Source organism: Eleutherodactylus coqui, chromosome 13, assembly GCF_035609145.1.
Source record: "Eleutherodactylus coqui strain aEleCoq1 chromosome 13, aEleCoq1.hap1, whole genome shotgun sequence".
Lineage (NCBI taxonomy): Eukaryota > Metazoa > Chordata > Amphibia > Anura > Eleutherodactylidae > Eleutherodactylus > Eleutherodactylus coqui.
This window is the reverse complement of record NC_089849.1, coordinates 122,048,550-122,072,723: the sequence shown is the minus strand read 5'-3', so window position 1 is coordinate 122,072,723 and position 24,174 is coordinate 122,048,550. Positions and strand designations below refer to the sequence as shown.

The 24,174-nt window shown below is 43.2% G+C and overlaps 1 protein-coding gene across 3 annotated transcripts in view; it reads left to right on the top strand.

Moving 5' to 3' along the window:
- LOC136588090 (zinc finger protein 684-like) overlaps positions 1-23,934 on the top strand; it is an 82,241-nt gene extending 58,307 nt beyond the window's left edge. For 2 of the 3 annotated variants that reach the window (XM_066587038.1, XM_066587035.1), the window contains exons 5-8: positions 9,075-9,223; positions 9,562-9,753; positions 9,833-9,956; positions 20,913-23,934. In XM_066587038.1, coding sequence (XP_066443135.1) covers positions 9,075-9,223; positions 9,562-9,753; positions 9,833-9,956; positions 20,913-21,769 — 1,322 coding nt within the window. In that variant the 3' untranslated portion in view covers positions 21,770-23,934. The remainder of the gene's footprint in view (positions 1-9,074; positions 9,224-9,561; positions 9,754-9,832; positions 9,957-20,912) is intronic. The other variant, XM_066587036.1, reaches the window with a different exon arrangement.
- The last annotated feature ends 240 nt before the right edge of the window (positions 23,935-24,174 follow it).

The window sequence follows — 24,174 nt, the reverse complement described above, 5'->3', positions numbered from 1 at the left end:
TTCTGTGTTGGTGATGAAACATGCTTTCTTCTAGATGTAGAGGATGCCCATTTGTTACCATCGCAGTCCTGGGTATAAACAGATCATGGGAGAGATCCTTGTATTGTCCCCTCATGTATTTATACATAGTTATTTGATCGCCTCTTAGACGTCTTTTTTGCAGGTTAAATAATCCCAGTTTTGTTTCTCTGGTTATTGTAGTCCTCTCATTCCGTTTATTAATTTAGTTGCCCTTCTTTGAAACCCTTCAAGCACTGCAACATCTTTCCTGAGTACCGGTGTCTAGAACTGTACACAGTATTCCTTGTGAGGCCTGACAAGTGCCTTATATAGTGGAATAATAATGTGCTCGTCCCTCGCCTCTATACCTCTGCTAATGCATCCCAAGACTTTATTAGCTTTTGCAGCAGCTGACTGGCATTGGTTGCTCCAGTTAAGTCTACAGTCCACTAGTACCCAGCTCTTTTTCCATATCACTTTTCCACAGCAGTACCCCATTTAGTGTATATTGGTAACATCCGTTTCTCCTGCCCATGTGCAGAACCTTACATTTATCAATATTGAACTTCATTTGCCATTTTTCTACCCAAGCCCCCAGCTTATCTAGGTCCTTTTGTAGCAGCATATTATCCTCTGTTGTATTAATTATATTGCATAATTTTGTATCCTCCCTGTCCCCTATCTCTCTCCTCCCCTGCTTAATCTGGCAGCCAAACACTACCACACCACTCTCAGCTGTGCCCTGGATGAAGCAGCACCACCCGTGAGCCGTGCCGTCAACCGCAGACGACGGCAACCTTGGCTCACGTCCCAAACATGCTTCATCCGGCGGTGCTCTAGTTGCGCCGAGCGGCTGTGGAAAAAATCAAAGCTGCCTGCAGACTTCCTCCACTTCAAATTCATGCTTAAAACTTATAACCTAGCCCTTCACCATGCCAAACAAGTTTATTTCACCTCCCTTGTCTCCTCACTATCCCCCAACCCTAAACGACTCTTCAAGACCTTCCACTCTCTCCTCAGCCCCAAAGAACAGGCATCCGTGACGGATCTGACTGCTGGAGAACTAGCTGCCTATTTTAAAGAAAAAAATCGACAACATCCAAAACAAAAAACTCTGAAAACTGCACGTTAGAACCAATGACAGAGGAAGAAGTCTCCAGGCTGCTTTCCGCTGCCCGCCCCACCACCTGCACTAGTGACACTCTCCCCTCTCACCTCCTCCAGTCCCTTTCCCCAGCTCTCATTACTCACCTCACCACAATCTGCAACCTCTCTCTAACCTTTGGCACTTTCCCCTCTTCATTCAAACACTCCATCATATTTCCTTCTGCTTAAAAAACCAACCACAGTCCTTACATATATCAACCTATTATGCGGCATGGTGTCAAATGCTTTAAAGAAATCCAGATATACGAGATCAATAGACTTTCCCAGGTCCAGCCTAGAACTTACTTTATCATAGAAGCTGATCAAATTGATCTGACATGATCGACCCCTCATGAACCCATGATGGTGAGTAGTTATTCCGTTGTTCTCCATGAGGTATTCTAGGATGGCGCCTCTCAGAAACCCCTCGAATATTTTTCTAGTTATTGAAGTGAGACTTACCGGCCTGTAGTTACCAGGCTCTCTTTTGGACCCCCTTTTGTATATTGGAACCACATTGGCAATGCACGAATCCAATGGTACAACCCCAATCTTCATAAAGTGCATAAATATAAGAAATAGCAGTCTAGCTATTACATCACTTAGTTCCCTTAGAACCCTTGGGTGTATTCCATCTGGGCCCGGCGATTTATCGATTTTAATCCTCTTTAACTGGCTCTGCACTTCCTCCTGTGTTAGGTATGCAATATTTAGCGAGGGGTTCGTTTTATTCCCCTTCATCTCGTGTGACATTTCTTTTTCATTCGTGAATACACTTGAAAAGAAACTATTTAATAGATTTGCCTTCCTCCCATGGTCTTCTATGATTTCTCTTGCATTATTCGTTAAAGGGCCAGTGCTCTCAGTGCAAATCCCTTTGCTGTTAATATAACTGAAGAATAGTTTAGGGTAATTTTTATTCTTTTTGACGATCAACCTTTCTGTCTCCTCCTTAGCAATTTTGATCTTTTCTTTACATATCTTGTTTTTTTTTCCCTGTATGATTTTAGTGCTTTTTTGCTGGCTTCTTGTTTTAGTAGTTTACATGCATTCTTCCTTTTTTTCGTTTATTGCCCCCCCCCCCCTAAAGTCTTGTCAAACCACATTGGTTTCAATCTACTTGTAGTTCTTTGGTTTTTAAAGGGTATGAACTGCTCACATGAGGTAATTAGGATGTTTTTAAAGTTTTCCCATTTGTTTTCTGTACTGATATTTTTGAGGATGTTGTCCCAATTAATGCTACCGATAGTAGTTCTGAGCTGGTCAAATTTTGCTTTACTAAAGTTTAGTTTTTTCGTCGCTCCCCGATAAGGTTTCTTATTGAATGACAGCTGGAAATGAATAATATTGTGCTCAAAATTTCCTAAGTGTCCCTCGACCTGATAGTGTCTTTTTTTGAAGATTTTTCCGTGGCTCTTCACAATGTGATACCTTTCAATTATGTGTTCTGCAAGCTGCTGGAAAATGGCTACACGTAAGCCATTCTCTTCTCCGCCATGTTGCAGACTATAGGAGCATCATTCCAATTCTTTACCTTCCCTTCAGAGGCCTTGGAGTGGACTACTGTAGCTCCACAGACGCCTACTTGGAATCCTACTTGAATGAGGGGACAATATTGTTCTGGTTATATGGTTCATTCCCTTCTTCAAGATTGTTACTTGAATATGCGAATTACAATGTTTTTAGTTGTTCGCTTACTTTTCCTTTACAGGGAGGATGTGTTAAACAATTATTACAACTTTTATCTTGTCATTGGTTCCCAGGACTCGCCCAGCTCATCTAGGATTTAATTTTGTTTAATTCTTTAGTAAGGATATCTTGCTACTCCATTGTAATTCATACCATTTGGGACATAGATCTGCACTGTTATAAGTATTAGGGAGTTTTTTGAGGAATTAGACTTAGAATGGTTATTATTCTGTTTCTTTTGGTATGGTATATGTGTATGTGTGTTGTATGCCTGGTACTGCCTCACCTCATCTGCTCATACCTCTGGTTGTGCTGGCATCCCCTAGGGCCAACTTGGTTATTTTTGTACCACAATGGCATTACTTATTGTGTTTAGTTAGAATATTTGGGGCTTCAATTTAAAAGGGCTATTGTCTTATATTTAATTTAAAAAAACATTGAAATAAGATTTAAAAAAAACAAAAAAGCATTCGCCCCATTTTATCTGCCTGCAAAAATCCCACCTAACTGGACAAAAAGTATTGGCCCTTAAAAGAGTATGGATTACTCTGGGCTATCACACAATTTACTCCAATTATGCATGGTACTTATCTCTTCTAGTTATTAAAGCCCATTGGGTGATTAATCAGGCCTTATGTGATCATTATGGATGCTATGTTATTTTGCATTGCTGTTTAAATAGCTTTTATTTCTTGTTGACTAGTTTGTATGTGCTGCCTCCCTTTGATTAGACTGTGTTCGAAAAAGTCTCCCAGAAGATTGCCCTATTTCCCTCGGCTCCAATGCTCTATCAGAGTGATTTTGTACAGTCCTGGATTCAGCATTGGACCGCACCCACCATAGGTTGGTGACTGTCAGACCCATAAGCCGCTGTCTAATCTGTGACAAATTGCGGCCATTATACTGGGAGGTGATTTCAACCTTGCGTTTGATCCAGAATCCGACACTTCTTCGGGTAAGTCCTCTGTCTCGCGGGTTGCAACACGCTCCCTTCTCAGAGAGCTAGGAAAACTACATTTGGTAGACTTGTGGCGGGTTATGCATCCAGGCGCTAGGGACTACACCTTCCACTCGTCTGCACATAATAGCTACAGCAGGCTAGACTACCTTTGGGTATCCCACATGCTTCTTGATACGCAGCCATCTAGTTCAATAGGACCCTTTCTCTGGTCGGACCACGCGCCAGTCTATGCGGAATTTGCAGACACCCAGGGTGACGTGCGCTGCAAAACATGGAGACTAAATGATAATTTGTTAAAAGATCCCCTATGCGTCCAAGATGTTAAAATAACCTTAACGAACTTCATAAAAGACCACCAAGAAGATGAGACGCGGGCCCCACTAAAATGGGAGGCTTTAAAATGTGTCCTGAGAGGAATACTAATTTCGCACGAAGCCAGATTGAAAAAGGAGCACTCTCGGGAACTGAGCGATTTATTGTCATCCCTTCATGACCAAGAAATGGCAAATAAAAGAGCCCCGAGTAACGCACTACAGGCAGATATCTCGTCCCTCCGTCAACGAATCAGGTCAATACTAGACCAGAGGTCTTTGGCGTATAGGGACAGGATCCGTGGAGAATCCTTTGAGTCGGGGGATAAATGCGGCAGGTGGCTGGCCCGGTCCTTACATCCCAGAGCGCCACAGACGTTTATAGCAAAACTCCACAAAAAGGGGGGAAACCTGGCCTTTTCCACTCGGGACATTCTAAAAGAATTTCATCTTTACTACAACGGCTTGTACAACATAGAACGGGAACACGGGCCAAATGAGGCTACCAGAAAAGAAGAAGAGGAGTACTTGAAAGAGTTTGCACCGGGTCCTCTGAACCGGGAGCTAACTGAGGCCCTAGAGCAGGATTTCGCCCATGAGGAAGTTTTGGAATGCATCGGGGAACTAAAAATAGGCAAAAACCGGGCCCAGATGGGTTCTCAGCACGATTTTATAAATTATTCAAAGAGGAACTAACCCCGCTCCTAATGCAATCCTTCAACGAGGTGTCCCAAGGAAGCCCTTTTCCCCCCCAGGCTCTCCAAGCGCATATTGCAGTTATCCCAAAATCAGGAAAAGACTCCTCCTACTGCGCAAACTATAGACCGATCTCCCTAATAAATATTGATGTTAAAATGTTCGCCAAGCTCATAGCCAACAGACTCAGTAAACTTATCCCCGGCCTGATCCACAAGGAGCAGGTAGGTTTGTCCCTGGCAGGGAAGCCAGAGACAACACCATCAAGTCTATTTCTTTGATTGGTAGAGCCAGAGCGAAAAATAGCCCACTCTGTTTGCTCGCAATAGACGCAGAGAAGGCGTTTGACAGGATCAGGTGGAGGTATCTCGACGGGACCCTTCAGCACTTGGGGCTAGGAAAGAGGATGAGGGAATGGATCATGGCATTGTACAGTTGCCCCTCGGCTAAAATTAGAGTAAACGGAGCCCTCTCGGACACCATAATGATCTGCAATGGCACACGCCAGGGCTGTCCGCTCTCGCCCCTGCTCTACATTTTGTCAATGGAGTCTCTAGCCAATGCCATTAGGAAAAACGCCTCAATTAAGGGCTTAACAGAAGGCACCTTGGAACATAAAATGGCGTTGTCTGCAGATGACCTCCTCCTGTTCCTGTCAAACCCCAGAGTGGGCCTACCAGTGGTGATGAAGGAATTTGTGAGATACGGACGGGTGAGCAATTTTAAGGTCAACCTACAAAAGTCTGAAATACTCAACCTAACACTCCCCCAAAACGAAGCCCAGGAGCTCTCAGAGGAATTCCCCTTTAAATGGAGATCCACATCTATTAAATATCTAGGGGTACAGTTACCCGCGGACCCCGCCCAGATTTTCGAGCTAAATTTCAAGCCATTTTTATCCAACCTCAGGGCGGACCTTGAAAAATGGAGCCCTCTTTATGTGTCCTGGACAGGCAGAGTCAACGCAGTGAAAATGGATTCCCTGCCAAAGTTCCTGTATTTGTGCCAGACTTTGCCCGTCCACCTTAACCGACAATACCTGATGAGCATCCGATCCCTAATCATCAATTTCGTATGGAAGGGACGTAGACCCCGTCTCAGTTTCACACTCCTCACGCGCCCTAAGGAGGGGGGAGGATTGGGGCTCCCAGACTTCGCCCTATATTATAGGGCAAGTCTTGCCAACTTTGTGCTAACTCTCCTTCAGGGCAGAAGCTCCAAGCTATGGGTAGAGATGGAGCATGGACCAGATTCCGCAACAATACAGGGGGCCCCCTGGATCCCGAGACAACTCTTGAAAGAAGTCCGCACCCTATCCCCACTTTTGTTGGGAGTTCTTAGAACGTGGGGGACATTCGCTCCCAAAATTGGCCTGATATCTGTTCCGGGACCACTAACCCCGCTGGTGGCCAACCCCCAGTTCCCGGCCTCCAAGGGCAGAGACACAGTACTATCCATGCCTACCGTCACAATCCCACGGGTAAGAGATGTAGCCACTCAATCTGGGGTAAAGCCGTTAAGAGAATTCTACACTGACACTAGACCTCCCACAGGGGCTTGGCTGAACTATTTCCAGGTGAGGGGGTATGTAGAGTCATTGGCGCCTAGAGGATGCTGTACCTTGCAACTGACACGCTTTGAAGTTTTATGCATGGCGTCGTCCCCCATGGAACACGGGATCTCATTAATATACAAATTGTTGATAACCCGCGGGACAGAGGACAGCCTCCCCGGCTACACGGGACACTGGGAACATGAACTGGGGGTGGAATGCACCAGCCAAGACTCGAAGAGGGCCTTCTGCTTATGCCACAAGAGCACCAAATTCAGCAGAATTCAGGAACAGAACTTCAAAATCTTGACACGCTGGTATAGGACACCGTCGAGGCTGCATCAAATGGATACCCAGGTCTCACCTCTGTGCTGGAGGTGCCAGAGCAGTCCTGGGACAATGCACCACATTTGGTGGGATTGTCCCCCCAGTTAGAGACTTGTGGAAAAACGTAGAACTCCTCTATAACCACATGACCAGATCAACGGTGTCCCTGACAGCTAAGATGGCCCTCTTACTTATGCTACCAGGGTCCTTGGCAAAGATCAAGTCAGAACTGCTGAGATTGGTTCTCTTGGCGGTTAGGATGTCTGTCCCTGGTCTGTGGCGCTCGTCATCCCCCCCCTACAAGGATTACATGCAAATCTCAACACACTCATGAGATACGAAGTGGAGGGATCAGTGGAGGAGAGGGAGCGAGCCAGATCCTACGAACTTTGGAGACCGTGGATTGCCATGCGAGCCTCAGTGGCCTTTGAGAATTGGTTGAATACAGGCCGTCTGGATTCCTAGAGGTCCGTTGAATCGAGAAAGCAAGGACTTCCCCCTCCCCCCCTTACCTTCCCTTTCCTCCTATCCCTCCCCCCCGTTTCCCCCGCAGTTAGGTGTTCGTTTTTTCACATTTCTTTATTTTTTTATTTTTTTTTTTTAAATGAAAATCTAGTTTAATCTGCTATAACTACAATAGCTGCAGAGATGTGATTGGGTCACTTACTGGCTGAAAAGAACTCGGGCAGAACAATATGGTGAAATATCGCGCTGTACTAATAGAAAATGTTTAATAAAAATTGATTGAAATTAATCTGTGACAAATTGGTCGTAGTGATAGCGTGTTGTGATAGTCATCAGAAAAAGTGGCTTTAAAAACATCTGCTATAGCCAATACAAGATAATCAATAACTGTACTAAAGACAACTTTCAAGAAGCAGGCTAATATCCTAAAAATTGCTTTTACGAAAAAGGATATCCCGGAGAGTTGGTATCAAAGGGTAACAACCCAAACCAAAGCAATTGTCTACAGATGTAAATTTTAAAAAGGCATATAAAAGAGAACTCTGTAGATTGGCTCTATCACAACCTTACAATACTTTGCATGGCGTTAACAAAAGTATTGTATGCAAAGGCTCGTATCTACTGAAGAAACATGCCCCCCCCCTGTCTACAGTGCAATCCTTCATTCCTCCTTCCCCATAGACCCAGTTATGTTATGCAGAGCTCCCACTTTTAAAAACATCTTTGAAAGCAGCAGGAGAGACATTTTCTAAAACTGTCTAAAGGCCCATTTCGACCAGGGGCGTAAATATAGAGGGTGCAGGGGATGCGGTTGCACCCGGGCCGAGGAGCCTTAGGGGGCCCATAAGGCCTCTCTTCTCCATATAAGGAACCCAGTTCTATGAGTAAAGCATTATAGTTGGGGGCCCTGTTACAAGTTTTGCATCGGGGCCCAGGAGCTTCAAGTTACGCCCCTGATTTAGACCCCACGATTCTCGCTCAAAAATCGCTCAAAGCCGTCTTGTGAGCGAGAATCGTTGGAGCTAATTGCACGGACATCATGCAGTTTTCATTAACGAGTCGTTCTCTTGTTGTCTTTCAGCAAGCTGAAAGAGAGCAATGAGCCCTGTTAGTGCTATTGTTTCTATTGTTTCAGCTAGTATCCCACTCAGAGAACACAGCCGAAGTATGAAGAAGACAGCACTCTAGCTGTGTTTTGCATACCCCGCTCAGAGCGCTCAGCTGCATACCAGCTGTGCGCTCCGTGAACACAGCAGGAGCATGCAGAAGACAGCGCTGCAGCTGTGTCCTGTATACCCCGCTCGGTGCTCTGAGCTGGATATTAGCTGAGCGCTCCAAGAAGATAACAGCTGTATACAGAAGACAAGCGGCCCTCTGTGTCATTTATGTTGAATGCGTAACGCTATTAAATAAAATAAAATGCAATGGCAGAATTGCTGTTTTTTCTCCCTGCCTTCCAAAAACAATTAATAAAAATTATACACTACATTATATTGCCCAAAAAATGGAACCAATAAAAACTACAACTTGCCAAGCAAAAAACAAGCCCCAATATGGCTATATCGATGGAAAAATAAAAAAGCTATGGCTTTTGAAAAATAGATATGATAATTCCCAAAGAATTGTCATGTCCTTAGGTCCAAAACAGGCCTTGACACTAAGGGGTTAAAGATATTGTATGATCAGAAAATTACATATAATTAAAACCACTTGCTAGTGAAAACACATTTTTATTTTTGCTGAGGTTCATTTTTATTTTCCATGTCAATAGGGACCTCGCAGTCAGTGAACCTGTATGGGGAAAAGTCATATATGATATTAATACAGTATATATATATTTCTTACCCACTTACTGAAATGTTTACATCACTACTTTGAAATCCAGTAGCAGAGATACATTCTTATGATCTGACTGTTTGTCTTGTAGTACCGGATTTCCCAGTACTGATGTCTCCACGTAGTTTCCTTTACAAGACAATTGTGATCTGGGCCCATGGAGCAAATAACGACGAAAACAAGATGGTCAAAAGTATATTAAATCTCTTCATAGAGATTATCGACCTGCTGACTGGAGAGGTAAGGGATTCTGGCAGACATTCCTCATGGTATTGTATCCATATTGATTGAATGAGGCCACATGGTGCCAGGTTCAATTCTGACTAACGACAACATCTGCATGGGGTTTCCATGTTCTCCCATTGTTTGCTTACGTTTCCTCTGGGTATTCCAATTTTCTACCACACTCCAAAAACATACTACGGTAATAGATGACCGTAAGTGATTTACAGTGCTGCAGAATTTGTATCTGCTGTGTAAATTAACAAAATGAATCAACAAGGGCTTGACAAAGGGGTGTGTAGGGGGGGGGGGATTTTAGGAATATAATAATTTTCTTCTACTTTCTCCACCTACAGGATTACGCAGTAGTGCAGAGGACATCCGGCGAATGTTTGACCTTCACCACTCAACCCCATGTGTATGATGGATCAAGCAGAACTCGGAGCACCACTGCAGAGCCTACACCTTATTTAGTGATACAAGAGAGAAACAACAAGCAGAAGATACTAGAACTCACCAACAAGATCATCCAAGTACTGACTGGAGAGGTGAGCGCTGCCGGGGATGTTGGGTCGTTATTTAGTTACACCATGGGACTGGTTATTACCTGCATTATTGTGTTCTCAGGTTCCGGTAAGGTGTGAGGACGTCACTGTCTACTTCTCCATGGAGGAGTGGGAGTATGTAGAAGGGCACAAGGATCTGTACCACGATGTAATGTTGGAGGCCCAGCAGCTCTTCACCTCACTGGGTAGGAGACTGATTGTAAAGGACACAATAGTTTTGAGTTGCCAACCATTCAGTCACCATGTTTGTGCTTCCTAAAAAGCATCCAAGAAACGGAAATACTCTAGATAGATGTCCCATAGCAGCCACAGAGCCTATTGTGAGGACCTGCATCTGAGCAAACTGCTGGTTCAATTACTCAAATGTCCTTTTAAAGGGGAACCTTTCAAAGGAAACCTGTCCTCACTTCCACCATATTAAACCAAGCCTAGTGATAGAATTCATATCTACAGTTGTTTCCAAAACTTATTTTGTTATGGATCTAAAAACATACCTGAATAACTAGCATTTATAACATTTCTACACCGCATGCAAATTACAAAGACTGCTCCAGTGGTGGGCTGAACTTTTTTTGAGTTTTTTTCCCCCTAATCCCACCCCTCTCTGCTACTATGAGCAGTACATCATCCATGAATCACAGCAAATCTTTCCCATGCTTGTGAGCTCCCTAACCAGCGCTTGCGCAAATGAGCACACCAAATCTGCCGACAAAAGTGATTGATCATTTACCGGCACATGCGCGAGATTTGCTGCAATCTGTGGATGATGTACTGCTCATAAGAGCAGAGAGGGACGGGTTTAGGGGAAAAACCTCCAGCTAGACGCCCACCAATGCTACCTCACTCCCACAAGATTACAAAAAATGGGTAGGGTCTGATCTGCTAACTGCCGTAGATGCACATGTTTAAGTGCAGATTCCTGGCATATGATATGGGCCTGTCTGATAATTCAGGATTTCTGGAGGGAGGTTTCCTCCACCAGATTTTAAACATGCATATACCCTTTTAGATGAAGAGACTTTGCAAAATCATATTCAAATATACTGTGGCAAGTTGGGATCTGCTTGCCACAGGATCGCCCACTTTGGGATACTGAAATGGCCACCTCACACGAAATATGCTCCAGCAACAGAAGTTTTTCTTTTAATCTTGCTCCTGCCAGCCTTTATTTACAGCATACAAGGAAATTATATACAGTCCACAAAGCTTGCTGTTCACAACCCACAGGGTTCTGTCACTAACCCCTCCTTGGGCATCTGGAGGGCGTCTCTTCCTCTGTTAGAGCGGGTGACAGACTCAACTGGTACACACTGGACCTCAGCTTGCAGCCTGTCCTGCACTGCCAAGCTGTAACTTCTCCCCCTTGCTTCTGGCAGGAACTGGCTTATATGCAACCAATTTCTGCTACACCCATCAGGTGTTAATCCTATATTTCCCTTTCCATGTATCAGACTGCCTGACTAGCACCCTCTGCAGGTCATTCTGATACTGCACCACTACAATAACATTTGGAATCACTGTTTTCGGATAGAAAGGCAATCACCTTAAAATGGATGGATCGCAAACACCCCTCTCTATCCATGTGGAAGAAACTGGTCAATTCCATTGTCCCATTTAGCTTTATACCTGTATCCAGACAGCAAACCAGACCCCCTTTTCTACAAACTGCAGGTCAGACTTCTCCAGGATCCAGACCCCAAGTGAGACCTTTCTAGTCTACAGACTCAGACCTCCTGTTATAGATCTGGGGATAGAGCCTAAGCTACCCTTTTACAAACCTCATATCAGACATTCAGCTACTCCCCCAACCCCTTTCCTGCACCACCTTCTCCTTGGCTTTCCTCATCCAGAAGGTTTTAGACATCTTGCAGATACCCTGGTATCTGCTACTTATGATAGTAAAATAGGCCAGGAAGTTGAGAGCAATACTCTGCGTCATGATGTTACCTGTGGCAGCTTTTGGGGTCAGAAGGAAGTAAAGGAATATGAAAAGGTAAATATATAGAATTGGCCAGAAATTGTGTTGGCTATTCCAAGAGTTCAAAAGATCTCCCTTTTTTGGGGGGGGAGCCTCCAGAATATTTTAGAAAAGTTGGTAAGAATGATCACACCTTGCGGAATATGTTAAATTTAGTGCAAAGTCTATGAGGGGCAGAAAATTAAAATATGTCACGTAGTGTTATTACTTCAGCTGGACACAAGACTGCAGAACTTCAACCATAGCAGTTGCCTTTCACAGGCGCTAGTGTCTCTTAGTACTCCGATACTCCCAGAACTTACACTAGGGCCAAACTCTTTAACAACCAGATAGTCAAGTTAGCAATAATATGAAGAATGCATTAATACTATTAGGTAACAGAAATGTGAAAATAGGAATTTGCTAATAGATGACAAGAACAGAGATGTGATGGTAATCAGATGATGACACAAATGAATGATGATAGCCATATAGTGGTGCGGACAGATGATGGTACTGGTTATCAGATATTAAGAAACCATCAATAACTGACCCCCAACTCTAGCATTGCCTACGGCTACATTAACATCTGCGTCAGAGACTCTGTTTGGAGCCTTCGGCACAGATCTAACAGAAAATCTTGGATGAAATTGAGCAGCAAACATTGCTATTTTAGCTGGCATGCCAGAAGCCAAGCGGACACTATTACAGAAAATCGGGTCCACCCAATTCTGTTCAGATCCGGCGGCTGCAGTATTTTTTATTATTTGGCTTTGAGGATGGAGCAGGACAAAAAAAAATTATACTTTAGCCCCAGTGTAAGTTTGGATGTACTTTAAGTCTTTCCCTAATCTAGCCCTGATGCTGACCTTGAAACCGGACACCACTGTCCCTTAATATCCCTAAAAATATAACTAAGGCCCAATGTCCACAGGCAGATTTTTGCTGCGGAATCCGGAGCGGGCAATCCACTCTGGATTCCACAGCAATAAGCCTCCATAGCATGCTATCATAAAATGATCCTTCGTGTTCACAAGCTGAAACCAACTGCGGTTTCTGCTCGCGAATAAAAAATCGCAGCATGCTTCATTTTGCTGCAGTTTCCACACGGACTGCTTCCATCGAAGTCAATGGAAGCAGTCTGATCCACGGCCCATCTGCTATTCACATTGCACATGGGCAGTGGATTCCGCGGGAAAGCAGAAGTTTGAAAAAGAAAAAACACTCTACTGCGCTTTCGCATACATCCACAGTAAAGAAAAAAGAAGACCTGGACAGCGAAGCACGGCCGCAGGCCGGGTCGGATTCCACTCTGGACTCCCATATGCAGAATCTGACCTGCCTGTGGACATGAGGCCTAATGGAAGCCCTATCTGAAATGCAAATCCTGACAAACAATGAGAGGAAGACCCAGAGAGAAGAAAACAAAACTAAGTCAAGCTGAAGAAGAAAAACAAGTCACAGAAGGGGAAATATAAAAACATAAAAACAATCACAGAACATGGCCATATACTTACTGACTAAGGAGGGCAGATAGCTGCATCCTCTCAACATGCAGGTAGCAGACTACCAAATCCAAGTAGTTCTATTGCTAACAGGACGAGCATGTGCAGTTTTGATTATGTCAGATGTAGAAGTGCTGAGTTTCTCAGCGGCAGTACAAGTTGTGGCCAAAGTTTTGCGACTGACACAAAGTTTTTCACAGTTTGCTGCTTTATTTTTGTTTTTCGATCAGATGTTTATTTCAAGCGCTGCGGAATAAGTTGGCACTATACAAATAAAGATTATTATTATTTCAGACTTTTTTACACTTTTATTCACAAATACATCAAGTTTAGGCAAAGACTCAATATGTAGTGTTGACCCATTTTTTCAAGACTTAGCCTTGTGACATGGAGCTCCATAATGCAGGAAAAAGCATTATTCATCACCAATTTATTCCAAATCGGTTGGCGAAGTTGCTATTTGGAGGATTTTTAGGATTCAACAAAAAAGAAATGGTTAAGAAAGTACGGGTGGCTAGGACCTTAGGAGGCAGTGATTATTCTATCATTTTGGATAACGAGGGAAAAAAGACCTGATAAGACTCAAACTTCAAGGTTGGATTTTAGATTTTAATGAACTCAGAAAGAGGGTAGGAAGAATCCAATGGCTGGATGTTCTTAAGGACAGAAATGTCCAAGAAGATTGGGAAATATTGCAAAATAAGATTCTTAAAATACATCGTTAACAATCCCTAAAAGAAGGAAGAATGTGAGACATTTAAAGTAACCAGGATGGATGAACGCAGTACACATGTTAACCCTTTCCAGTCCACTGTCTGACGTCTGAAGACATTATGATTTAAGGCTGTACAGCTCCGATGTTGGAAGACGCCCGTCGGGGTTCTCTTACTGTATATTGCCAGCCTCTCTGCTGTCGGAGCCTATCCAACGTGTCACCTCATGCAGTACTGGCTTTAGCCAGCGTATAGCTCCATTGTATAACGGCAGAAAAAGAGTAAGCCACCTAGAAAAACGAGGATACGAATTGGATTGGAAAGGGTTAAAAAGGAAAAAAATATGTTTTTATAAGATGGAAAGAGGGAATATAATGCTGTCTACAGAAACTGTAGGGCAAGTGTCAGAAAAGCTAAAGCCAATAATGAATTGAGGCTTGCAACAGAGGCCAAAAGCAATAGAAAAGGATTTTGGGGGTATGTCAAAAGTCAAAGATGCTATAGGATGTTTACAAGATGAAAATGGTGAATTGGATAAAAAATGATGTTGAGAAGGACAGACTTTTAAATTCCTATTTTGTATCTGTTTTCTCTCAGAAAGTAAATGTCATATCAGTCAATCTTCCCTGTGCTATTGAAATAATAAAATAAGGCTATCTGTAAGCAGAAAGACTACATGATTAACTTACATGAATTCAAGCCTCCAGGTCCAGATGAATTATATCCTAGGGTGCTGAAGAAAGCAGCAGATGTAACTGCTGAACTACTCACCGTGATCTTTGAAGATTCCTGGATAACAGGAGAAGTCCCAAAAAGTTGGAGAAGGGCAAATGCCCTAATCTTCAAAAAAAAAGGAAGAAGGTGAACCCAGGAAACTACAGGCCTGTGAGACTGACTTCTATACCGGGAAAGATCTTTGAATATATTATTAAACAGCATGTATGCAAGTACTTGGATAAAAATGGAGTAATTAACCAGAGCCAGCATGGGTTTGTAACAAACAAGTCATGCCAGACTAATCTAATTTCCTTTTATGACAGAATCACCAACTGGGTTGATCAGGGAAATTCGGTGGATATAGTATATCTTGACTTTAGTGAAGCATTTGACAAAGTATCTCATACCATACTTATTGAAAAAATGACCAAATATGGGAGTGACAAGACAACTGTTAGGTGGATTTACAACTGGCTGAGTGATCGTACTCAAAGAGTGGTCATAATTGGCAACCCATCCATGTGGAAGACTGTCGCAAGTAGGGTGCCACAAGAGTCTGTTATAGGCGCATTGTTGTTCAACATTTTTATACATGATCTGGAGGAGGGAATTGACGGGAAACTGATCAATTTTGTTGACGACACAACGCATGAAGGAATAGCTAACACTAGGGAAGAGAGAGGGAGTGTTCAAGCTTTTCTAGATCTTTTTGAATAGTGGGCGGCGACAAACAGAATGGTATTTAAAAAGGAGAAATGCAAAGTCCTACCTGTGGGCAAGAAAATGAAAAAAGCACATACAGAATGGGAGGAATTGAGCTAAGCAGCAGCACATGTGAAAAAGACTTGAGTATACTAATAGATCATAGATTGAACATGAGTCAACAGTGTGATGCAGCAGCCAGAAAAGCAAACACAATTCTGGAATGTATTAAGGGAAGCATAAAGTGTAGATCACATGAGGTAATTATTTCCCTCTACTCTTCCTTTGTCAGACCTCATCTGGAATACTGTGTCCAGTTCTGGGCACCACACTTTAAAATAGACATAGACAAACTGGAGCAAGTTCAGAGAAGAGTTACCAAGCTGCTGAGCAGTCTGCAAATAATGTCCTATGAGGAATGGTTAAAGGATCTGGTAATGTTTAGCTTGCAAAAAAGAAGGTTGAGAAGAGACTTAAAAGCTGTCTACAAATATTTAAAGGGCTTTCACAGTGCAGAGGGATCAGCCCTATTCTAATTTACATAAGGAAAGACTAGAAGCAATGGGATGAAACTGAAAGGTAGGAGACACAGATTAGATATTAGAAAAAAACTTTCTGACAGTGAGTAGAACAGGTTGCCTCGGGAGGTAATGAGTTCTCCTTCAATGGAAGTGTTCAAACAAAGGCTGGATAAATATCTGTCTGGGGTGATTTACTGAATCCTGCACTGAGCAGGGGGTTGGAGCAGATGACCCTGGAGGTCTCTTCCAACTCTATTATTCTATGAACATGAGTCAACAGTGTGATGCATCAGCAAAAAGGGCAACACACAATTCTGGGATGTATTAAGAGAAGCATAGAGTCTATATCACGTGAGGTAATTATCCCCCCCCCCCCCCCCCCCCCCCACTGTTCCTTAGTCACACCTCATCTGGAATACTGTGTCCAGTTCTGGGCACCCTAATGTACAAAAGACTTTGACAGACTAGAGCAAACTCAGAGATGAGTTACCAAGATGGTGAGTGGTCTGCAAATCATGTCCTATGAGGAACGGTTAAAGGATTTGCGAGTGTTTAGCTTGTAAAAAAAAGGCTGAGAGGAGACTTAATAGCATGCTACAAATATCTGAAGGGCTGTCACAGTGCAGATGGATCAGCCCTCTTCTCATCTGCGCAAGGAAAGACTAGAAGCAATGGGATGCAACTGAAAGGGAGGAGATACAGATTAGATATTAGACAGTGAGGGGGATCAATGAGTGGAACAGTTTGCCACGGGAGGTGGTTAGTTCTCCTTCAATGGAAGTCTTCAGAGGCTGGACAAATATATGTCTGGGATGATTTAGTGATTATGCATTGAGCAGGGGGTTGGACCAGAAGGCCCTAGAGGTCCTTTCCAACTCTACCATTTTATCCCATTCTTTATTCATGGCAGTGTTCGTGGCAAATTATGAGTGAGTCCACTCTTTTGGATAAAAAGCAACACCACACATGAATGGTCTCAGGATGCTTTACTGTTGGCATAATAGAGGACTCATGTTGGTGGTAATGACAATCATTCTTCCAGAAGTCTCAGACAGTCTGAAGGGGGCTTTATCAGAGAAAATTAGTTTACCTTAGTCCTCGGCAGTCCAATCCCTGTGCTTCCTGCAGAATGGCAGTCTGCCTCTTTTGTTTTTCTTGAAGAGAAGTGCATTCTTTGCTGCACTTCCTGAGACTGGGTCAGCCTCCGAAAGCATTCACCTCACTGTGCGTGCAGATGCACTGCCTGCTGCCATTCTTGAGTAAGCTCTACTCTGGTGTTCAAACAATCCTGCATCTAAATCCGCTTTAGGAGACCATCCAGGGACTTACTGGGCTTTCTTGGGTTGCTCTGAAGCTGTCTTCACAGCAATTGAACCTCTTTCTTTGAAGTTCTGGATAAGTGGATCCAATAGGGGTAATCTTATAGCAGCAATGTCCTGGCCTGTAAAGTCCCTTTTGATGCAAATCAATGATGACTGCATGCGTTTCCTTGGAGGTAATCATGGTTAACAGAAGACGAGTATAATTTCAAGCACCATCCCCCTTTTAAAGCAACAAGTTAGCTTTTATAACTCATACATGACAGAGTGATACTAGTTGCCTTGTCCTAGTTAACATTTTCTGCTGAGCTAATGAGAAGACAACTGAAATTATGTGAGCAGGTCATTTTGTGGCAGGGCTGAAATTCAGTGGAAATTTTTTTTTGATTAAAGGGGTTGTCCCGCAGCAGCAAGTGGGTCTATACACTTCTGTATGGCCATATTAATGCACTTTGTAATGTACATTGTGCATTAATTATGAGCCATACAGAAGTTATCAAAAGTTTTATACTTACCTGCTCCGTTGCTGGCGTCCTCGTCTCCATGGTGCCGACTAATTTTCGGCCTCCGATGGCCAAATTAGCCGCGCTTGCGCAGTCCGGGTCTTCTGCTGTCTTCAATGGGGCCGCTCGTGCAGAATGCCGGCTCCGTGTAGCTCCGCCCCGTCACGTGCCGATTCCAGCCAATCAGGAGGCTGGAATCGGCAATGGACCGCACAGAAGAGCTGCGGTCCACGGAGGGAGCAGACCCCGGCGGCCATCTTCAGCAGGTGAGTATGAAGACGCCGGACCGCCGGGATTCAGGTAAGCACTCTCCGGTTTGTTTTTTTAACCCCTGCATCGGGGTTGTCTCGCGCCGAACGGGGGGGGGGGGTAAAAAAAAAAAAAAAAACCGTTTCGGCGCGGGACAACCCCTTTAAGGTAATTTTCATGGCAAGGAATGATTTTGCAATTTAACTGATCACTCTTCATAATAATCTAGAGTTAATGCAAATCACTGCTATAGAAACTGAAGCAGCAAACTTTGTGAAAATCAAAATTTGTGTGTCTCTAAATTTTTAGCCACGACTATAGAGGTAAAGGGTTATGCATCTAGGCAGCGGCCGACCCATGCAGAGCAGCCAGCTCTCAGTGATTGCAAACCTTTAATAACTTTGTGTAACTGGAATACCCCCTTAAGGATTACTGCTCTCTGATAGCAGTACCCTCTTGGTACAGTGGTCAGTGAACATCACAAAATTACAATGTAGCTGTATAGAAGTATTGTCATTAGTCTAGGGGCTTTTATACAACGGCTCTGCTAAAGATTTTAGTGACTAGTTTGGCATGCAAGGACTTCTTGTAGAGGTCAAAGCATCATGAGATGCCACTCACTCAGACACTGCACTTTCTAAAACAGATAGACAATACATAGATGGAGATAGCTTGACTCTAAAGAAAGATCACACAGAGAATAAACCGACTGCCTAATCATAATCATAATGCATACAAGATAGACTACCTGAGACACAAACTTCATTCTTCTCGTTTGAAAAGACAGTATAGCTGAACATGTGTTGCTTTAACCCATTAAGGGCCAAGCACAGTAAATTTATGGTGTAATGAATGACTTGAAAGCGCTGTGGAATAAGTTGGCGCTATACAAATAACAAGATTTATTTATTTTATTTACAAGTAGAGTGAAAAAACAGCAGCGGATTTTCTGCTGTAACTGTAATTTCACTCTAAGGATGGCTTCACACGATCATGTGTTTGTGCGTACATAGGTGCACACCCCTGTACGTGCAAAAACACGCGTGTAGGCAGGTGCGCGCATTGCCTTCAATGGAGCAGCGGCTGCTGCTGGCAGCTCCTTTGAACGCAATGGTCTGCCAGCACCCCTTAATTGTTTTTCAGGAAAGAGCTTTAAATATAAGCTCTTCCCTGAAAAACAACCATTTTAGTGTTAAAAAAAAATGTGTGTGTGTGTGTATACATATACACTTACCTGTCCGCCGCGGGGATGAAGAACACATGTGCCACATGCAGCTGTGGTGGAGGATCCAGCTGCCACACCCCGTAATTGTTTTTCAGGGGAGGGCTTTAGATATAAGCCCTTCTCTGAAAAACAAGGCAAACTAGTCTAAAAAGTACAATAAAACACATACTAACCTTTCTACAGCTGACTGGCTCAACCGCATCCTCTCTGCGCTGTCCCCAGTTCTGCAATGAAGTTCTTTGAGCAGGTGGGGAATTAAAATACCCGCCTGCTGAAAGAGCTGCTTCTGATTGCCTGAGGCGCTAAGCCAATCACAGGCATCTCTCTCCTGTCATTCATTTAGCGAGAGCTGCCTGTGATTGGCTGAGCACCACCTGCTCAAAGAACTTCATTGCAAAGCTGGGGACAGAGCAGAGAGGACACGGGTAAGCCCCAGCAACTGAAAAAAAGTGAGTATGTCTTTTTGTTTGTTTTTTTAACATTACTTTGGCTCTTTTTTTAGGGAAGGGCCTATAGTTAAAGCCCTTCCCTGAAAAACAATTACGGGATATCGGCAGCTAGATCCTCTACCATAGCTGTCATCTGTGACAGTTGCAGTAGGAAAGTTTTCATTCCCTGTGGGGATGAAGAATTCCTTCGCTGCATCTGTCACATCTGTGACAGGTGCAGCAGGGAATTCTTTATTCCCCGCGGGGATGAAGAAAACATCTGCTGCATGTGGCAGATGTGTTCTTCATCCCCACGGGGAACACGGCAGCGGTGGACAGTTAAGTGTGTACGTGTGTGTGTATATATATATATATATATATATATTTTTTTTTTTTTTTCCTACACTAAAATGGTTGATTTTCAGGGAAAAGCTTATATTTAAAGCTCCTCCCTGAAAGACAATTAGGCGTGCTGGCAGACCATTGCCTTCGAGGGAGCCGCCAGCAGCATCCGCGCTCCATTGAAGGCAATGCGTGCATTCCCTATGGTGCACGCATGTCCTATCTTTACAGGCACACGCCTGTAAAAGATGGACATGTGAACATACCATAGGTAAGGCAGTGGTTGTAATAGACGCGTGTTTTTGTGCGTGCGTATGCACGCACAAAAACACGCTCGTGTAAAGCCACCCTATCCTGCAGTTTTGCTGCAGAAATTCTGCAAGAAAGCTACAGCATTTCCACAACGTGCATCCTTAGGCTGGGGTCCCATGGGGTGTAATTGCCGCAGAATTTCTATGCAGACTTTTTATCCCAGGATTAGCCAGCAAAGTGGATGAGATTTGCAAAAATTTCATTCCACACGCTGCGGTTGATCCGTTGCGGCCAAGCTGCGCTGAAATTGACATGCGTAGAATTCAAAGATGCGGCATGTCAATTCCTTCACAGTTTCCGCGGCAGCGTCTCCTCTCTATGGGGAGAGATGGCCACAGCGGAATACAGGGAGTGAAGCCGCTCCAAAACCCGTGGCCTTGCATTTCTCCCACGGAAATCTTACGGTATTTCCGTGCGGTCATTCCCCGAGATTTCAGCGGGATTGCAGTCCTGTGTGAACCCAGCCTTCTAATAGAAAAACGAAAGTGCTTTTTTTTTCTATTAGTAATATGTCGTCTTTTTTGTATTTGTCTTTGTACGGGAAGTATTACTGCTTGGGATGTTATATAACTCACACAACATAGTATATTATATCTACGCCATTCTGCTTTGGAATAAATACATAGTAAAATCTTTTTTTACTTCCAGCAGGTGACTGCACCAAACTCTCAGTGGGCTATTCCTTATTTCCAGAATATGATGTAGATCTTGATATCTCTCAGCATACTTTTGATACTTTTGTGGAACCCACCATTACCCAAAATATATCCTCCTTCCTTGCCGGCAGAGATCTGTCATCTGACACCAATAATCACAAGGAATCTTCCTCTGATCAGACACAGACTATCAAACAAGCTTCAAGCCGTAGAAGAAAAGAGAAAATATTTACATGCTCTGAATGTGGGAAACATTATAAAAATATATTTAATCTTTCCATGCACATGAGAATGCACAGAAACGTGAGGCCATTTTCATGTTCAGAATGTGGGAAATGTTTTACCAAGAAGTCAATTCTTGTTGAACATCAAAGAGTTCACACAGGGGAGAAGCCATATTCATGTTCAGAATGTGGGAAATGTTTTACCAAGAAATCGGCTGTTGTTGAACATCAACTAACTCACACTGGAGATAGGTCATTTTTATGTTCAGAATGTGGTAGAGGTTTCTACAAAAAATCACATCTTGAGCGACATCAAAGAACTCACACAGGAGAAAGGCCATTTGCATGTACAGAATGTGGGAAATGTTTTACCAAAAAATCAATTCTTGTTGAACATCGGCGGATTCACACAGGAGAGAAGCCATTTTCATGTTCAGAATGCGGAAAATGTTTTGTAGTTAAACGCCATTGTGAGAGACATCAAATAACTCATACAGGAGATAGGCCTTTTTTATGTTCGGAATGTGGGAGATGTTTTGCCAGGAAGTCACATCTTGAGAGACATCTGACAACTCACACAGAGGAGAACAATACTCGTCTTCAAAATGTCAAAAATGTTTTATAGTAAAGCATCATCTTAAGAGATACCTTGCATGGAAAAAACATTTTTAAGTTCAGAATGTGGAAGATATTTGCTAGAAAATGAAATCTTGAGAGGCATTTGGTAAAAGGTTCATAGATCAGATTTTGAATAAACTTTAATATTCAGACTGCAGACATTGAATTTCCACTATAGTGTCTGCTTTAGGATCTGCTGAGAATGTCCTCTCATATACAACTTAAGTTTGCAGTGTCAAGACTTAGGCCGCCTGCACACGAGTGGAAATTCCGCGGCCGGATTTCCCGCAGAATTTCCGCCGCTGGAAGCCTGCATAGGATTGCGTTAACAAACAGACAGCCGCGATTTGGCCACACGAAATATCGCACGGCAAACATATCGCAGCATGCTCTTTTTCTGTGCGGGGCTCGCACCGCACCGAAATGTCACTCACCCGCCGCCGGCTCCGGTCTGCGCATGCGCCGGCTGCCCAGCAAGCCGGCACATCAAGGAGCCGGCGGGTGCGGGTGAGTACGCGCTGGTCCCTGCAGGCGCTCAGGTCGGGTCCCGCAGCGAGAATTCTCGCCGCCGGATCCGCCCCGCCCGTCTGCAGGCGGCCATAAAGGCATATTCTCACAATCACATTCAGAATTATTTGTAAATATTTTTAAAAATCATGTTTGCAAATAAAAACAGTTACCAAAAATGAATGTCAAAAGCTACCAACCCCCCACCAGTGCAAGTTTGAATGTTCTTTAAGTCTTTTGCCTAATCTATCCCTGATGATGATCAGCACCGGGTGCCACTCTCTCTGAGTATCCCTAAAACATCACTAATGGAAACCCTATCGGAAACACTAATCTTGACAAACAATAAGTGGACACTTAAGACCTTAAGAGAAGAAAACAAAACGGAGCAGAACTGAAGATGCAAAACCAGATGGACACAAACACAAAAAAGCAAACAAACCTACAAGGCTTAGGTGCAAGGGCTAGACTAGAAATAACCACAGGAGCAAAACTAGACTGGCAAGAAGCAGAGCTGAATAGGAAATCATGTATTTTAGACGATATCATTTGAAATTCATACTGAGTTTATTCTATCATATGAATGAAAACCACAATTTAATGAAAAATCATAAAATACAATTAAAACAACCATAATTGGATACTGCAAGCCCCTCATGAAAAAACACATAATATAGCATACTCTAATATTGTTAACAATATGCTGGAATCGCTATTCTTTATAAAATATCTCGAAGTGAGATATTTTATGAGAGAATCGCCCACAACAGGTTTGTATGTCTTTTGGAGTTCCTTCATTAACAGAAAGTCACTTCCAGAGAAACTCCCATCATTTGAAAAATCATCCAGTCTTTCTCAGTGTTCAGTCGCTGGACTCCAGCACTTACCACCTTTTAAGACGGCTGTACCAAAGACTGAGCATTGGTATTTCCCACACTCCAGCTTCTCCAAATCATGTCACTGCTGGGAATCTACGCTCTGATTGTGTAGCAGACTTTGTTGATCGCACATGTGCAGCATCCCATTAGCCGACCGACTGGGTCCTCCAATTATAGTTGTTTTAATATGGTGTTTTGTCATTAAATTGTGGTTTTTTATTCATATGACAGAATGAACTGAGTATTAATTTTGAATGTTACAGTCTGGAGTATATGATTTACTACTGAGATTTAAACTGTGTGAAGCTAACGCAAGATTATTGTAACACACATTACTTGATGTTCCGTAGTCTAGGTGGTAAGCAACAATTAGTAGTTTGGTTTAAGAAACAAAGCTAGATTAAGAACAAGACTTTAGAATCATACAAGGTATACTAGATTAAAATGCACAGTCTACTCTATAACCAGCAATACATTGGAGAAGCCAAGAAGTTTTAAACAGAAGCAAATTATTTAAAAACTCCTCTTTAAACAAGTTAGAGACAGACTCTTAAGCTATGAGACCGTATGGAAAAAAACCTCATCCTATTGGTTTGTTTTTACTTTAATATAATATGGCTGTAATTGTATGTATGCAGGGGCTCCTTCTGATTTTGTGGGGGAAAAGCTGTTAATCGCATAATTTACCCCCCACAATCAGCAGTTTTGTCAGAGCTCTGAAAGCCTCGTCAAAAGATGGCACATCAAAATAAAGTCCCTTAAAGGGGTTTTCCAGTGAAATACTATTGATGACCTATCCTCAGGATAGGTCATTAATGGTTGATCGGCTGGGGTCCACCACTCGGGACCCTGACTGATCAGCGGAGCAGGCGCATGCTGTTAGTGCTGCAAATACACAGAGGTCGGAGCAAAAGCCTCCGCACCAATCGCCATGTAGTGGCTGGCGCATGTAACTGCAGGCACAGTTCTCAATGAAATCAATAGGAGCTGTGCCTGCAGTTACAAGCACCAGCTACTATATGGAGGT